Source organism: Mauremys reevesii, linkage group 5 (assembly GCF_016161935.1).
Source record: "Mauremys reevesii isolate NIE-2019 linkage group 5, ASM1616193v1, whole genome shotgun sequence".
Classification (NCBI taxonomy): domain Eukaryota; kingdom Metazoa; phylum Chordata; order Testudines; family Geoemydidae; genus Mauremys; species Mauremys reevesii.
This window is the reverse complement of record NC_052627.1, coordinates 131,481,622-131,499,863: the sequence shown is the minus strand read 5'-3', so window position 1 is coordinate 131,499,863 and position 18,242 is coordinate 131,481,622. Positions and strand designations below refer to the sequence as shown.

At 51.3% G+C, this 18,242-nt stretch overlaps 1 protein-coding gene across 1 annotated transcript; it reads left to right on the top strand.

Annotated features, from left to right (window-relative positions):
• The first annotated feature begins 2,381 nt into the window (after positions 1–2,381).
• LOC120405992 (adhesion G protein-coupled receptor E3-like) lies at positions 2,382–18,136 on the top strand. Its single transcript, XM_039540095.1, has 14 exons — positions 2,382–2,438; positions 6,227–6,294; positions 8,820–8,924; positions 9,619–9,796; positions 10,345–10,464; positions 11,142–11,362; positions 12,023–12,193; positions 12,362–12,556; positions 13,100–13,335; positions 14,082–14,148; positions 16,662–16,753; positions 17,022–17,190; positions 17,306–17,413; positions 17,941–18,136. The coding sequence occupies exons 3-14, from the start codon at positions 8,877–8,879 to the stop codon at positions 17,944–17,946; spliced, it is 1,611 nt and encodes a 536-aa protein (XP_039396029.1). The 5' UTR covers positions 2,382–2,438; positions 6,227–6,294; positions 8,820–8,876; the 3' UTR covers positions 17,947–18,136.
• The last annotated feature ends 106 nt before the right edge of the window (positions 18,137–18,242 follow it).

The window sequence follows — 18,242 nt, the reverse complement described above, 5'->3', positions numbered from 1 at the left end:
AGAAGATGAAAAAAAAAGACAAACCTGATTGAGCTGCCGCCGAAGTGGAAGAGAGGGTTTGAAGGACCTGCCACCAAAGTGCCGCTGATGACTCAAGCGGATCAGTTGAGTTGCCACCGAAGAGGATGAGAGGGACGGAAAGATCCACCGCCGAATTGCCGCCACAGACCCAGATGTGCCGCCCCACTAACGGACGGAGTGCCGCCCCTTTCTATTGGCCACCCCAGGCACCTGCTTCCTTCACTGGTGCCTGGAGCCAGCCCTGGCTCTAGTTTGCCGCTAGACACACTGTCTTTTACGTAATTCCTCTTTTTGCCACATCTCACTGAGACACCTCCCGAATGGTGTCGCTAGGCCTCGCCCTCCACTCAAAGGTTGGTGGTGCTGACAGCAGTACCTGGAGAACTTGCAGGCTGAGTGGGGGTGGGGTGGGATTGAGATGCATTGGCACACTCTGCCTGCATGTGGCGCTCAGGGCTGGGATCCAGATTGAGGGGCACCACAGTGACAGTGGTTGGGGGGAATCCCAGGGCTAGAATAGCCGGGGTTGTGGGTCAGGATTGAGGGGCATCAGCAGAGCTGTGGAAATGAGGATGCCGAGGACAGAAATGTGGGGTGGGGGCTGTGGGTCATGATACAGACCATTCACCTGCCTATGTTACACCTGGTTTTAGCCGGTGCTGGAAGCCCCTCACTTCCATGGGGGTGAAAGTGTCTGACCATGTTCACCAATGAACAGAGACTGGTAGCTCTCAGCCTGCGAGGCTGATGAGCAAGTAGGAGACTTTAGCTGCCGAAGACCTGTTGGGAGCACAGGAGAAAGGGCCCACGGGGAGTGAGATAAACCTGGGGAATGAGACAAATGGTGCAGGGCATCTCATTCTCGCCTGGTTTCCATTCCCATCAGGTATCACTGAGGACTGCAACGACCATATCACATGCCCTTTAAACACCAAGTGTGTGAACAACACCCACTGCACCTGCCTGGACGGATACCAGCCGAGTGGGAATCGCGTCTTCACCAATCTTAAGGAAACCTGCAATGGTAACGGGGCTCCACGTCCTACCCCAGCCAGATCACACACTCAGGGAGTGTGCAATACCTGCGGGGAAAAGTGAGGGGGCTGAGCAGTCGGTCACTAGTATTTAACAAAATCCCAGCAGGCCCATCTGGGTGGATGGTTCCCCCCAGGGAGGCAGAGCTCTGGGGAGGGCTTTCATTGCAGCTACATCCAGATTGACAGGCAGTTACATTTGGGCCTCTCTATTGGTGTAGGATTCTGCTAGGTGCTGAGCATGTCCTGAGGGCTGCTGAGTTCCCTCAATTCAGTGGGATTTGAGGTTGATTGCAAGCGCCCTCTAGAGGTGATCAGCGCCTTGCAGGAGTAGGGCCAGTGTCAAGCAATGCAACCAAAAACATTGCCTAACTACGGTGTGGCTTTCAAAATGCCCCCGTGACTTCGGAGGAGAGCTGTGCGCACAGCAGAGAGTTTGGGGCGCTGGCCAATCTGAGAAGGAAATTATTTCGGATCCACCTGAAATGAAAATTTTCGATTTTCTCAACTAAAGAGAAAATCATGAAAAAATGGTTTCAGGTCAAATGAAATGTGTTGTTTCCATTTTGGCCACTTTTGAGTGCTTAGTAATGAAAAGCAATTTGGAAACACCATGAGGCAGTAACTCCGGGGCCCAGCACCTGTGACCCTCAGACCAGGCCCGTTAGGCTCTGGTGGCTTTCTCCCATGTGAACTCAGAGTGGTGCCTGCTCCTGCTCATGGACTGTGGGAGGGTGGAGGGGACAGAGAGAAGACTGCCCCATTTTTCACAGGAGGGGTGGAGGGAGAAAAGCCCTGAGCTGCTTGGCTCACTCTGCCCCCTCCCCTGTCCAAAATCTCTCCATTCCTAGGGGGAAGAGGGGAGAGTTCTCCTGGCTATTGCAGCTTCCCTGATTGGCTTCAGTTCCCCAGGAGGTGGGGAATTGAGGAAGGCAGCCAGTCACAGTGGGGTCTCCCCAGGCTGACCTAGAAATCAGGGGAAGAGAGTATCTAGAATAGCAAAGACCTGGGCTGGAGAGTCACAGAGCTCATCTTGGGAAGGGGCTGATGTCCTGCTCCTGTGCCTGGTCCATCAAGAGGATAACAACTTACTACTGCTGCCTGGCAATGGATTACTCCTTTAACATACACCTCACTGTGGTGCTGGAAGTCCCAGGTTCAAAACCCTGCTGACAACACCTCCATGGTCAGAGATTCAAAACAGCTTCTCAGTGGGGCCCCTCTGGTTTCCCTTTCCAGATGTTAAAGAATGTCTCAGATCCCCTGACATCTGCGGCCCAGGAGCACAGTGTGAGAACACCAACGGGAGTTACCAGTGTGCCTGCCCAACCGGCTACATCCCTTCCACTGGGAGCTGGGTCCAGAACCAAACAACGTGTAAAGGTGGGTTTTCCTCAGGAATCAGAGGTGTCTGTACCCAGCAAGTCTCTCTGCAGAGAAGATGGAAACATGTCAAGAAGTCTCAGAGGCTGGCAGGGGGCACCCAGCTCCTCCCCCTGCCCTCACACTCAGAGTGCCCTCGAGCGCTGATGCACAGTCTCAGGGCTGCCAATGTCTCTGTGTTTGAAGGAGGAATGCCTCCAAATTAACCCAGTCACGTTGGAACACACTCAGATCAGCCAGAGGGTGGCAAATCCCAGGATCATGGGTAGGGGGAGAGATGCGGGGGACAGGAGCAGGAGGAACAGGCGAAGCGGACTGTAAATGGAGGGGGGAGAGAGAACATAAGAACATAAGAAAGGCCGTACCGGGTCAGACCAAAGGTCCATCTAGCCCAGTATCTGTCTACCAACAGTGGCCAATGCCAGGTGCCCCTGAGGGAGTGAACCTAACAGGCAATGATCAAGTGATCTCTCTCCTGCCATCCATCTCCATCCTCTGACGAACAGAGGCTAGGGACACCATTCTTACCCATCCTGGCTAATAGCCATTTATGGACTTAGCCACCATGAATTTGTCCAGTCCCCTTTGAAACGTTGTTATAGTCCTAGCCTTCACAACCTCCTCAGGTAAGGAGTTCCACAAGTTGACTGTGCGCTGCGTGAAGAAGAACTTCCTTTTATTTGTTTTAAACCTGCTGCCTATTAATTTCATTTGGTGACCCCTAGTTCTTGTATTATGGGAATAAGTAAATAACTTTTCCTTATCCACTTTCTCAACATCACTCATGATTTTATATACCTCTATCATGTCCCCCCTTAGTCTTCTCTTTTCCAAACTGAAGAGTCCTAGCCTCTTTAATCTTTCCTCATATGGGACCCTCTCTAAACCCCTAATCATTTTAGTTGCTCTTTTCTGAACCTTTTCTAGTGCTAGAATATCTTTTTTGAGGTGAGGAGACCACATCTGTACACAGTATTCGAGATGTGGGCGTACCATGGATTTATATAAGGGCAATAATATATTCTCAGTCTTATTCTCTATCCCCTTTTTAATGATTCCTAACATCCTGTTTGCTTTTTTGACCGCCTCTGCACACTGCGTGGACATCTTCAGAGAACTATCCACGATAACTCCAAGAACTTTTTCCTGACTCGTAGTTAAATTAGCCCCCATCATGTTGTATGTATAGTTGGGGTTATTTTTTCCAATGTGCATTACTTTACATTTATCCACATTAAATTTCATTTGCCATTTTGTTGCCCAATCACTTAGTTTTGTGAGATCTTTTTGAAGTTCTTCACAATCTGCTTTGGTCTTAACTATCTTGAGCAGTTTAGTATCATCTGCAAACTTTGCCACCTCACAGTTTACCCCTTTCTCCAGATCATTTATGAATAAATTGAATAGGATTGGTCCTAGGACTGACCCTTGGGGAACACCACTAGTTACCCCTCTCCATTCTGAGAATTTACCATTAATTCCTACCCTTTGTTCCCTGTCCTTTAACCAGTTCTCAATCCATGAAAGGACCTTTCCTTTTATCCCATGACAGCTTAATTTACCTAAGAGCCTTTGGTGAGGGACCTTGTCAAAGGCTTTCTGGAAATCTAAGTACACTATGTCCACCGGATCCCCCTTGTCCACATGTTTGTTGACCCCTTCAAAGAACTCTAATAGATTAGTAAGACACGATTTCCCTTTACAGAAACCATGTTGACTATTGCTCAAGAGTTTATGTTTTTCTATGTGTCTGACAATTTTATTCTTTACTATTGTTTCAACTAATTTGCCCGGTACCGACGTTAGACTTACCGGTCTGTAATTGCCGGGATCACCCCTAGAGCCCTTTTTAAATATTGGTGTTACATTAGCTAACTTCCAGTCATTGGGTACCGAAGCCGATTTAAAGGACAGGTTACAAACCTTAGTTAATAGTTCCGCAACTTCACATTTGAGTTCTTTGAGAACTCTTGGGTGAATGCCATCTGGTCCCGGTGACTTGTTAATGTTGAGTTTATCAATTAATTCCAAAACCTCCTCTAGTGACACTTCAATCTGTGACAGTTCCTCAGATTTGTCACCTACAAAAGCCAGCTCAGGTTTGGGAATCTTCCTAACATCCTCAGCCGTGAAGACTGAAGCAAAGAATCCATTTAGTTTCTCCGCAATGACTTTATCATCTTTAAGCGCTCCTTTTGTATTTTCATCGTCAAGGGGCCCCACTGGTTGTTTAGCAGGCTTCCTGCTTCTGATGTACTTAAAAAACATTTTGTTATTACCTTTGGAGTTTTTGGCTAGCCGTTCTTCAAACTCCTCTTTGGCTTTTCTTATTACACTCTTGCACTTAAGTTGGCAGTGTTTGTGCTCCTTTCTATTTGCCTCACTAGGATTTGACTTCCACTTTTTAAAGGAAGTCTTTTATCTCTCACTGCTTCTATTACATGGTTGTTAAGCCACGGTGGCTCTTTTTTAGTTCTTTTACTGTTTTTCTTAATTTGGGGTATACATTGAAGTTGGGCCTCTATTATGGTGTCTTTAAAAGGGCCCACGCAACTTGCAGGGATTTCACTTTAGTCACTGTACCTTTTAACTTTTGTCTAACTAACCCCCTCATTTTTGTATAGTTCCCCCTTTTGAAATTAAAGGCCACAGTGTTGGGCAGTTGAGATGTTCTTCCCACCACAGGGATGTTGAATGCTATTGTATTATGGTCACTATTTCCAAGCGGTCCTGCTATAGTTACCTCTTGGACCAGCTCCTGCGCTCCACTCAGGATTAAATCTAGAGTCGCCTCTCCCCTTGTGGGTTCCCGTACCAGCTGCTCCATGAAGCAGTCATTTAAAGTATCGAGAAATTTTATCTCTGCATTTCGTCCTGAAGTGAAATGTTCCCAGTCAATATGGGGATAATTGAAATCCCCCACTATTATTGGGTTCTAATTTTGATAGCCTCTCTAATTTCCCTTAGCATTTCATCATCACTATTACTGTCCTGGTCAGGTGGTCGATAATAGATCCCTACTGTTATATTTTTACTAGAGCATGAAATTTCTATCCATAGAGACTCTATGGAACCTGTGGATTCGCTTAAGATTTTTACTTCATTTGAATCTACACTTTCTTTAACATATAGTGCCACTCCTCCCCCTGCACGGCCTGTTCTGTCCTTCCGATATATTTTGTACCCCGGAATGATTGTGTCCCATTGATTGCTCTCAGTCCACCAGGTTTCTGTGATGCCTATTATATCTATATCCTCCTTTATCACAAGGCACTCTAGTTCACCCATCTTATTATTTAGACTTCTGGCATTTGTGTACAAGCACTTTAAAAACTTGTCCCTGTTTATTAGCCTGCCTTTTTCTGATGTGCCAGATTCTTTTTTATGTGACTGTTTATCATCTGATCCGGCCCTTACATTATACTTCTCATTCCTCTGCTCCTGACTATAACCTGGAGATTCTCTATCATCAGACTCTCTCCTAAGAGAAGTCTGTATCCGATCCACACGCTCCTCTGCAACAGTCGGCTTTCCCCCATCTCCTAGTTTAAAAACTGCTCTACAACCTTTTTAATGTTTAGAGACAGAGTGAGACGGGGAGGGAGGAAGGGAGGGAGTTTTGCAGCAGCCGCATGTTAAACTATTGGCAGGGCAGGACTGGCATGTGGCCAGAGAGCAGCCATCGGGGCTGGGAAAAGAGGGGGATTTTCCCCTAGGCAGGAGTGAGTTGATATGAAAATCTGATATGAAAACTCTAACGTCTGCTCCTCTCTTCCCATCGCTCCAAGCCCCCAGCATTAACTGCAGTTCTGAGTTCGAGGGAATCAAAGAGACGTGCAGGAATTTCTCTCTGCCGGTATGTTTGAACCCATCATTCATTTGTTGGGGATTTTGCTCTGTGTTTTGTACCACCGATATGGAAATTCCCAGACAAAAACCTTTGCTGTTGGTATTACGGAGACCCCTGTAAACCCCATCCAAGATCAGGGCAATTCTGTGTTTGTTCCTTTCATCGCTGGGACCCGATCCTCCTCATCCTTCTAGGCTCGTCCCATCTACATGCGATCAGCTGTTCAAGTCCTTCTCCATTCCAGTTTGTCTTGAAGCAGTTCCTCGGAAAATCTGCAGCTTATCAAATCCTTTTATATGATGGCCTTCCATCTAGTTTGGGGTCTCCCAATCCTGTTATCTTCTGCATCTAAATTTAGTACCTTGTTTCCAGTTTTTTCTTCTGATCTTCTTGTCACACGCCTACACCATATGAGCCTAGTTCTCTCAGCTTCTCTATAATTGGTCCTACTTTCACTTCCTAATTCGCTCATGTCGAATATGGTCCATCTTTGTAACTCCAAGCATCCATCTTAACATTTTCACTTCCTCCATCTTCAAGAAGAGCTCCTGGCTTTTCCTCAGTCCTAGCTTTCAGAGCCATACAAAAGTGCAGGCCTGATCAATGTCCTCTAGATCTTACTTTTCTGTTTGACAGGCATTCTCCTATCGCAGAGCACTCCTTCACTTCTCTCCCTTCACTCCATACCTTTCATAGTCTACTTATAAGTTTTTTTGTTGAGTTCATCATTTTCCTGTACTCTCATAGAATTGTAGGTACGGAAGAGGCCTCGAGAGGCCATCTAGTCCAGTTCCCTGCAGTGATGGCAGGGCTAAGTATTATCTAGACCATCCCTGCCATCCAACCTGCTCTTAAAAATCTCCAGTAATGGAGATTCCACAACCTCCCTAGGCAATTTATTCCAGTTCTTAACTATCCTAACAGGAAAGTTTTCCTAATGTCCAATTTAAACTGCCCTTGCTGCAACGTAAGCCCATTGTTTCTTGTCCTATTATCATAGGTTAAGGAGAACAATTCTTCTCCCTCCTTCTTGTAACAACCTGTTATCCGCTTGAAAACTGTTATATGACCCTATCAGTCTTCTCTTTTCCAGACTAAAACCAACCATTTTTTAAAATCTTCCTTCACAGGGTTTTCTAGACCATTAATCATTTTTGTTGCTCTTCTCTGGACTTGCTCCAATTTGTCAACATCCTTCCTGAAATGTGGCGCCAGAACTGGACACAATACTCCAGTTGAGGCGTCATCAGAGCAGAGTAGAGCAGAAGAATTACTTCTCGAGTCTTCCTTACAACACTCCTGCTAATACATCCCAGAATGAGGTTAGCATTTTTTGCAACAGCATTACCCTGTTGACTCATATTTAGCTTGTGGTCCACTATGACCCATAGATCCCTTTCCCCAGTGCTCCTTCCTAGGCAGTCATTTCCCATTGTGTGTGTGCAACTGATTGTTCCTTCCTAAGTGGAGAACTTTGCATTTGTCCTTGTTGAATTTCATCCTATTTACTTCAGACCATTTCTCCAGTTTGTCCAGATCATTTTTAATTTTAATCTTATCCCCCAAACCACTTACAAACCCTCCCAGCTCGGTATCGTCTGCAAGCTTTATAAGCATACTCTGTATGCCATTATTTAAATCATTCATGAAGATATTGAACAGAACCAGACCCAAAACGGATCCCTATGGCACCCCACTCGATATGCCTTTCCACCGTGACTGAACCACTGATAACTGCTCGCTGGGAATGGTTTTCCAACTAGTTATTCACCGACCTTAGAGTGGCTCCATATAGGTTGTATTTCCCTAGTTTGTTTATGAGATCACGTGAGACAGTGTCAAAAGCCTTACTAAAGTCAAGATATACCACATCTGCTGCTTCCCCCCCTATCCACAAGGCTTGTTACCCTGCCAAAGAAAATTATCAGGTTGATTTGACAGGATTTGTTCTTGACAAGTCCATGCTGACATTTACTTATCACCTTATTATCTTCTAGGGGTTTGCAAATTGATATTGAACCTTGTAAAACATGTATAGCTTTGCTGGAGGCTGGCCCCCAGACTTACACACTCATTCTCTTCCTTCAGGAGAGCATTGAATCTACAGACCATATACTCTGATTTCTTCTGCTGATTTGCATGCCATTACTTTCCAATATGCACCTTCATGTCATCTTCTTTCACTTCCTCTTTCCTCTCCCACATGAGCACTACATTATCTACAAAAGGCATGTGCCAGGGGGCCACTCTCTGACTGCTTTCTGTCAATGCACTGAGCACCGACGTGAACAAAAAGGGGCTTAGTCCAAGCCTTGATGTATTCCAGCTGTTACTAGAAAATGTTCCCTTTCGCTACCTGAACCTCTTGCTGTGGCAACAGCACCATCATACATGTCCTGGAAATGTCTCATATAAAAGCTTTATTCACTCAATTAGGGTGTCGGGATCAGGCTCCTGCATAAGGCCAACACCAATGTCGGTTGCCCTTCAGCGCCTGCAGAACTCACACTCTGCCCTGGGTCTTTCTGCAGGTAAACCAGAGCGATGGAAGCAGCTGTTTTTGCTCTTTCTTTAATTCAATCTCAAACATGTTGATGTCCATGTGCGGAGATGGGAATGCGACGTTATCACTGGAGGTGAGAGGCTCCATCCCTTGAATGTGCTCTGAAAACAAGTTCCCTGTGTGTACCCCAGAGCCCTGTGTGCTGCTGTGCTGGGTTAGGAGTCTCACTGGGGGAGGGAGACATGTAGATACTCTTCAGAAAAGATCTTGCCCTCCACTGCTGTGGGAGGGGGTGCACCCTCTAGTGGTGTTTGTCTGTGTCTGCGGGTACATGCCCTCGAGTGGTGTGAGGGCACGTTTGTGTTTGTCCACCCACATGTTCAGAACTGTTGTTGTTCATCAGGGGTGCTATACAGCTAACAGTTAATGGGGATTCTCCTTCAACTCATCTGTCAGTGACCTGGGTTTTTCAGGCAGCAGGATCTAGGCTCTATCCCTGCCCTGCCAGACATTTCTCAGCAGCTGCTGGATGCAGCATAGAGACAGCCTAGGAAGCCGTGGGCTTGTGACCATGTTGTTCCCTGGCATCTGTAATGGAGGGATGGGGGAGCGGGAGCGAAGAACGTATGACAAAGGGTTCTAGCCCCAGTTAGCTTCAGGTCCCTGTGAGGCTCCGATTCAGCCTCAGTGGACCCCCCCTCTGAGAGCATTGCTACCCCCTGAATTGAGAGAGGCTGTGATGCCTGATGCCCCCTGGGAACACACGGGACCTGACACCTAAACCCACGGACTCCTCGCTCCCAGGGCTTTTCCTTTCCTGTCCCCAGAACGTGACTCTCCATTTCAACGCCCTCCTGAACAGCATCTCCCTCTGGGACGGTGGAGACAAGTGGGAGGTGGGGTCGGCCGTGACGGTCCTGCTGCAGAGCGTGGAACGGGCCGCGCTGGCCACTGCGCTCCGGTCTCCGGAGAGTACAACACAGAATGTGACGACAGAGTCTCTGGGTGAGGGGGGACGTGTGGCTCTCAGCGCCACCTGCTGGCTGCCATGAGATACAGGGTTACACACTGTGCCCCAAATCCACTGGAAGTTAGAGCCTATATACCATTGTGATGTGAGCCTGTGTTCAGTACAGACACAGAACAGCACTGCCCCTGCACCAGGAAATATAACCCAGCCCCGCCAGTGCCCCCAGGAGCAACAGCAATGCCCGAGAAGGGTTTAAATGTGATATTTGGCATTTCACCACTAGGGGCTGCCACGCTGAGCCAGGCGCCTCCCCCCACCCCCACTACTCCCCCTGCTGGGGACGCAGCATCCCCAGGGAGACACAGCCAGAATGGGGGGAGGGGATATGGGGGGTGGTCATTGCAACTTGGAGGGGGGGGCTCCAAACTTCCCCCTCCCACAGTGTGGAAGAGCCCTGAAGCCCCCCAGCTCCAAGTGGGAGAGGCAGGGGGAGGGGAGTGGATCTGGCCCAGAATGGACAGATTCCCAGGGAAGTGGTTTCACAGTGAGGGGCTCTGTCATTCCTCACCCCACTTCCCTGCAGCTGTTGAGACGCGGCTCGTCACAGGGGACTGCAGCCAGCACAGCGAGGTCTTCACACTGAGCGCTCACAATGAGACGATGGACGTGCGCTGTGATACAGTCACTCAGGCAGCCACACAAGGTACCATCCGAAACCAGGGCCCAAACTACGGCACAGAGCGGTTCCCAGTCACCGAACCCCAGACTGGGCTCCCTCGTTCCTCTCTCCCTCCCCATGGATCCCCAGGCCAGGCCCTGGCCTCTTTCTCTAGCCCTGGAGTGCTCCTTGCTGGCCGAGCCAGTGGTTCTCAGGCTGTGGCCATGGAGCTAACACCTTCGTTCCTGCCTGTCCCACAGCTTGAGCCCCCAGCAGTGAGGAGTTGGGGGCACAGAGGGGAGACGGCTCATGAGAGGGTCTCTGGTATGAAGTGGGCCCAGAGAATGGAAAGGGCAGGGACGCCCTAGTCTAGCTAGACCCCGAAATGGAGATGTGGGGGACCAGGGTAACGTGTACCCTCAGCTGCCATATTCAGGACCCTGAATCCTCCAGCACCAGCGGAAGCTCATCCCTGGCCAGCCCCTCTCCTGATCCCACTGAGAAAAACTGAATCTTCATCTCTGCATCCTGCAGCTGGACGTTTCCAGCCGGACGCGTTCCTGGGGGCTCCGAGGGAGGAGGTAGCACAGTCCAGTGGCTAAACCTTAAGAGTTGTGGCCAGGATCCTGGGTTCCATTCCCAGATCTGCCACAGACTCACTGAGCCCCCTGGGCACCCGGCCGGCTCATTCTTTGCCATTGTATCCCAATCACCCTAACGAGGGATCATCTCCTCTGCCAGCTGGTGTGGGGCTGCTGCTTTTATTTCCTACTCCACCCTGGACTCCATAATCAGTGCGAAACGTCTCAGCGATGGAAACCTACCGGCTGGTGGGAAGCTGGAGAAGAGTCACCTCAACTCCAGGGTGGTGAGTGGAGCCATCGGAGACGGGAGACCCATTAACCTCTCCAGACCCGCAAACTTCACCCTGCGCCACAGACAGGTGCGTGGAGGGAGATCCCCTCACTTTGCTCCATATCTGGGGCTCCAGAGAGGTATGTAGAAGGCGCCATCTCCTGCCAGGCATTTGGACCGTGCTGCCTTTCTGGCTCCTGATGGTCCTGAGAAGAGGAGGCCTCCTTATTCCTGACGCCTTGGGGCTGTGTTACTGGAGGAGGTTACCGGGGGTCGCACCACGACACAGGGCTGTGCAAAGTGCTCTAGGGTAACAGCTCCGCCTAGCTCACCCCTGAGCCGGAATAACTGGAAAGCCGCTTTCTATAGATTGTGGGGTTCAGGGAATCAGCAAGAAACTCTTAGATACGGTAATGAAGTGGTTAGGGTGCATATGGGTATGTGTGCACACAGCACTGCCCTCTGCTGGACGCTGTCGGAACTGCTCAGCTCACGTTCCTTATAGTGCTAACGGCTAGCAGGATTTATTCCCCTTTTGCTCCAATAGCAGGGCCTGGGCTTTTGCAGCAGCAGGATCTGGGTTCTCTCTCCGCTGTCACCGGGATGGCCCCAGTGGGCACTGGGGGCTGCGTGGGGAGAGCCGTGGAGCTGTAGGTGGCCTCGGGTTTGCTATAGACATGTGATAACAGAACCGACGTTCTGTGGTCCTGTGAGGATGAGGTTGAGGATGATTCTGTTGTGTTTCCAGGCCAAAAAAGAGGAGGAAGAGGCTCTCTGCGTCTACTGGAAAGTGGTGGCCAAGAACGGCAGCTGGTCTCCGGACGGCTGCACCACCGTGCACACGAACTGCACTCACACCACCTGCAGCTGTGACCATCTCTCCAGCTTCGCTGTCCTAATGGCTCCCACCACAGTGACGGTATCTCACCGTGAGACTCGGATCGCAGGGCTTGACCCTGAGCTCCGCACCCAGTCGTGGGCAAAGCTCTCCCTGGAGCGACTGGAGGCTTTGCTGGGGAAAAGGCTGAGTCGGAGCCGAGGGGGCTGGGCTGGGGTCACTGGTGATTCTCCCTTTGCTGTGTTACAGGAGAGCTACCCACTGACCATCATCACCTACGTGGGACTGACCCTCTCCCTGCTGTGCCTCTTCATTGCCATCCTCACCTTCCTCCTGTGCCGCTCCATCCGCAACGTCAGCACCTCCCTCCACCTGCAGCTCTGCCTCTGCCTCTTCCTGGCCGACTTGCTCTTCCTCACTGTGGTGATCCACACCGGCAGTACGGTACGGCCTGATTCTCCTCTGCCCTGTTCCTCCAGCAGTGCTGGGGTGTGTGGCTTTGAACCCCTTTGTGCTCCCTGGATTCTGGGCTGTGCAGGACACGGGGGGGGGGTGTTCCCGGGAGGTGGGGGGCGTGTTTCCACCCCGTTAGGCCCCTTCACACTGGGCACAGTGCTCTGAGTGTCCCCAACCCCTGGAGTTCAGCCAGTTCTATCCCTATGTCATAGTCTCCCTGTGCCTCGATTCCTCTCCTACGTGACTTGTCCATGGTCACCCAGGGACTCTGTGGCAGGGCTGGGAACAGAACCTTGGTCCCCTGAGCCCTGCTCCTTTGCTCTAACCACTAATCTGCTCCCTTCCTGCATCAGCAATGTGCACCCGCAGGACCCTCCATAGACCGAGGAACCTGCCGTCTCTGGGTCACGGAGCGCTATACCTGGAGAGCCGTGCTAACAATAATCCCAGTGTGACCCGCTGGCTGGTCTACTCCATACTCAGCATTTCCCTTCCCCACCGCAGTGTCCCTGGGCTCTCTGTCTCCCCCAGGTGGCGTGTGCTGTCATTGCTGGCCTCCTACACTACCTCTTCCTGGCCTGCTTCAGCTGGATGTTCCTGGAGGGGCTGCACCTCTTCCTCACCGTCAGGAACCTGCAGGTCGTGAATTACACCAGCGCCAGCCGGTTCAAGAAGAGATTCATGTACCCGTTCGGCTATGGATTCCCAGCCCTGGTGGTGGCTATTTCTGCAGCGGTGAATCCTGGTGGCTACGGAACTTTCGAACAGTACGTGCAGTGCCCATCCTGAAGGGGAGCTGGGATGTGGCTTCCATGTGCTTGTCCGGCTCACCCCAGGTCTGACTTGAACCTCGATTTCCCAGCTCACCCTGCCTGGGAGCTGAATGTCCCCCTGGGACCCTTCCCATCCCCAGGGACACTAAGCTGCCCCGAGCGCTGTAGTTGAGTTGCCCCCTGTCAGCCATCTACACTCCTCACCCCACTGATGATGCAGAAGAACAAGCCAGAAAGATCCCAGCTTGACTCCCAGGTCCCAGGCTGGGTTTGTGGGGCTGGTGGGTAGGAAACAAATGCATCTTCTTCCTGTGTGCAAATCCCTGCGGATCCCCTCTCTAAAGTGAGCGACTCCACTAAAACAGGGTGTGGCGTGTTCTAGACACCCCAGGCGAGATCCTCAGCTGGTGTAAATCAGGGCAGCTCCACTTCCTTCAGTGTAGCTAGGCCAATGTCCATCTGCTGCATGTCTGGCCCTCCATCAATACTGCGCCCATCCACCTGAAAGGGTCATTTGAGGAGGTGGAAGAGGAAGTGGTGGCTGAAAGCAGGAGATGCTGAGGTACATGGGAAGGGCTGTTAGCCTGCTACTCGCAATACAGTCAGCCATGTCACAGGCAGGCTGAGATCCATCTTGCTTTTGAGAGCCAGCTGCCCTGTGACACCCCCTCTCTGCCCCCAGGACTGAAAAAGGGCAGTAATCCCATTAAAGTCACCTTCTTCTTCCTCCCTGCCTGTAGCTGCTGGCTCAGCCTGGAGAGGGGCTTTCGTTGGAGCTTCCTGGGTCCAGTCTGTGCCATAATCCTGGTGGGTACCTCACAGAACCAGAGTGCCCCATTCTCCTCTCACCTGTGACCCCATTGATTTCAGTGAAGCAGGGAGGGGAACGTGGCCCATAAAACACAAGGGAAGACCCAGTTAGATCCCACCTGGCTCATCTGCTGTGGTCAGTCCCGGGATTAGTCCCTGTGCTGTGCCCTCAGGCCTGCAGCCGTTACTTGTGCCCATAGGCAGCAGGTTTGTATAATTTTTAGTGGGGCCCAAAATGGTGGTGCCTCCCCGCTCCCGCCCTGTAAGCCAATATATAATGAAGCTACAACGCGTCAGTGCCACAAGATTACAAGGGTCAATTAAAAGTGGAAAGTCAGAAGCAGCACTTGCCTACTTCAATATACAGTATTATGTTTTGTTGCACCTGTTGTGATGAAGTGGGAATGTTCTTAATATTTTCTCTGAATACTGTGTGGGTGCCTCAGTTTCCCCTGCAAGATGCCAACTGAAGGTGTTGGGGACAAAGAGATCAGGTGGCCTCCTTGTCCGGAAGAGAGACAGAGGCCAGAGGAGGGAGTGTCAGTTTGGAGCTGGCTGGGGAAATGGGGAGAGACCCAGAACTTGGTTCTGGGCTCCCCACCCCCCAAGATGGACCTGACAGAGGGGTTCTGTTTTCTGTACCAACAAGCTCTGTTTAAACTGTGTTCCCGTCATCTAATAAACTTTCTGTTTTACTGTCTGGCTGAGAGTCACATCTGACTGCGAAGTTGGGGTGCAGGGACCTCTGGTTGCCCCAGGACCAGCCTGGGCAGACTCACTGTGGAAAGTGCATGATGTGGAAGGGCATGCTGAATGCTCTGAGGTCAGACCCAGGAAGGTGTAAGCTTCTTGCCCTGGAGACAGTATGCTCCGAGAGAGGAGGCTCCCCCAGAGTCCTGACTGGCTTTGTATGGAGTTGTTCCAAAGCATCACAGCATCCCCTTCCACACCGTGCACTTCCCAGAAGTTCACACAGGCACTGACACTCCCTCCTCCGGCCTTTGTCTCTTTTCCAGGCATTAGGAGGCCACCTGATCTCTCTGTTCTCCAACACCTTCAGTTGGCACCTTGCAGGGGAAACTGATTTGAGAGAAATGAAGTAAAAGCTGCCCAAACCGAGCTTGAGCACTCCTGAATTTTGAGGTGTTCAAATCTGGAAGGCAGGTGCTGGGGGTGGGAGAGGGCTGTGGGCTCCATGGGGGAGCATGGCAGCAACTGTCTGGAGCTGCACGGAGCCAGACACGCTGGTCTGAATGGCACAGTAAGCGGTTTGGGGGTTGGAGAAGGGGTAGGCGGTTCCGGGGGGCGATCAAGGGACAAGGAGCAGGGGGGGTTGGATGGGGCAGAGGTTCGGAGGGGCAGTCAGGGGACAGGCAGCAATTGGATAGGCATGGGAGTCCAGGAGGTTTATCAGGGGACAGGTAGGAGGGTCCTGGGGGGAAGTTGGGTGGGATCTCAGGAGGGGGCAGTTGGGGACAAGGAGAAGGGAGGCTTAGATAGGGGCTGAGGTCCCAAGGGGCAGTTAGGGGCAGGGGTCTCGGGAGGGGGTAATCGGGGGACAAGGACCAGTGGTGCTTAGATCGGGGGTGGGGGTCCGGGGGGGCCGTTGAGGCAGGGGTCTGGGGAGGGGGCCAGCAGCGGCCTGGGCCGGGGATTCAACGGGCCCTGGGCTGCTGGCCGCCGCGGGGAGCCCAGAGCCCTTTAAATCCCAGCCGCGGCGGGGAGTCAGAGGGCTCTGGGATCCCCGCCACAGCAGGCAGCGCAGAGCCCTCTGACTCCCGGCCGCGGCTGGGATTTAAAAGGCTCTGGGCTCCAGGCGGCTGCCGGCAGCCCAGAGCAGGGGAGAAACCTAGCTCCAAATATTGCTGGAGCTGAGACCCTGACTGTGAATATTCCTGGGGCTAAAGCCCCAGGAGCCCATATAAGTTGGCGCCCATGCTCGTGCCCAGGTCCCAGGGATGTCAGCAGGATTTTGCCAAGTGAAGACAGAAGAGTTTGGTCTAGTCTAGTTAATGACCCAAGGAATGAGGAAGGGAGAGGGCTGCACTCTGCAGTGGTTTTTGTAGGGGGGGAGGGAACAAATGTCCCTACATATTCCCCTGGGGAAGTTGAGGGGTGGGGAATTTGTTACAGCCTGGAAGTGGCAGGAAGTATTCTAGAGGCAGGATCTGGAATCTCTGAGCCAGATTCTGCTCTCAGTTAAACCAGTGTAAACCCAAAATAACTCCTGACTCCGCTGGAGAGGCTCCATATTGAACTCTGAGCAGCATCTGGCCTCTGTGATCCCATTGATCCAGATCAGCCCTGGCTGTGCTGTCAGCTCCATGCATGGGGAGGGACCGACAGCTGCCAGGGGATATTACAATAGAGGGGATGATTCCCACTGGAAATGAGCAGTCCCTGGTTCTGCAGTGTTTGGCTCGGTCCCCTGGGATTGTTCTCTGCCTCAGCTGGAGTCACCAGCCCCGGATGGGATGTTTTACAGGAAATATTTCCCGCTCTTTCCATAGATAAATATAACGTTCTTTGTCCTGACCCTGTGGATCCTGAGAAACAAACTCTCCTCCCTCAATGCAGATGTGTCCACTGTCAAAGACCACAGGTGAGAAGGCAGCAAAACAATCCTGGAGGGTCAGATGCCTTGGTTTGGAAGGTCTTTGGCACCAGAAGGGAGTGAGGGATTGCAGGAGGGGAACAGCATATCTAGGATCCATGGGAATGAATTCCCAGTTTGTTTGCATTGAGAGTAACCCTGTCCCACACAGGAAAGCAGGGGACAGTAGCTCCACCCCACCCTGCTCAGATCCTCCTGACCCAATTGCTCTCCATAGAGTTATTGTAACGGGATCTCTCCATCTGCCTTTATCCAGGTTACTGACCTTTAAAGCCATCGCTCAGCTCTTCCTTCTGGGCTGCTCATGGAGCCTTGGTCTCCTCCAAGTCGGCCCAGCAGCCACAGTCATGGCGTATTTATTCACCATCGTCAACAGCCTGCAGGGAGCCTTCATCTTCCTGGTGCACTGTCTCCTCAATCGCCAGGTAACGCCCGTGCCTGTCATCAACCCCCCAGCACCTTCACTGGCCTCATGGTGGCCATGTCTGATCTTCTCAGCGTTAGTTACATAGTGCAGTGACCGTGTCCCTCACTCTCCAGGTGAGAGAGGAGTACAGGAGATGGATCAAGGGATTCCGAACATTCAGCACGAAATCTCAGACATACGATCTGTCCATGTCTGCTGTCCCCACCACCAACACCAAGACGGTAAGAGGTCCTCTGCTCTGTTCCAGTACCCGCCTGGGAAACAGTCATCTCTAGCTGGGTCTCATTACTGCTGGAAAGGTGCAAAGCAGTTCCCTGTGCTGAGTTCCTAGACAGAGTAGGGTGTCAGCTGGGAAAGTGATTACAAGTGTCAGTGAGAGTCGGTCATTATCGAGGGGTATCCTAGATGTCTGAGGCACCAGAACAGAATGTCCTGTCCTGTCACCTCCGCGTTCCCTTCCCTTGGCTCTCCTGAGAGCTCCAGGGGTCACTCACTGTGGACTAGGCCAGTATTGGCTCTTGCAGTGTCATGATTTGAATATATCATATTGTTCCCTAGGATTGTCAGTGCAGACGGATTATCCCCAATGAGCACTCAGCACTGTGAAGAATTTCCCTTGGCTCCATTATCCCTATGGGTCAGGATCCAGGGGCTCTGTGCATCACCTCCCAGAGACAACACACTGGTTTGCACATTACACTCTTAGTGGCTTTGAAACCTACTGTCATTTTTCTGTTTTTCTTGCCAGGACTAACCCTTCTGACCATGAGACAGAAAGCATCAGCAAAAGCAATGAAACTTCAAGCCTTGGGAGACAGCCTGCAGTCTGAACATGAGCAAAAACTGGCAAAAATTCAAATGGAAGAGGGGCAAGCCTTGGCCCAGCTGGAGAAAGAGGCTGATAAAAGAAAGAAAGTAGCTGCTAAGAGAGAAGAGAAAGCTCGTAGGGGGCGTCTGGAGCTGCTGGCTGCTGAGGAGAAAACTCCACAGATGCAACAGGAGACGGCTAGACTCCAGCTCCAAGTCAAAAACGCAAGGGAAGAACAGCAG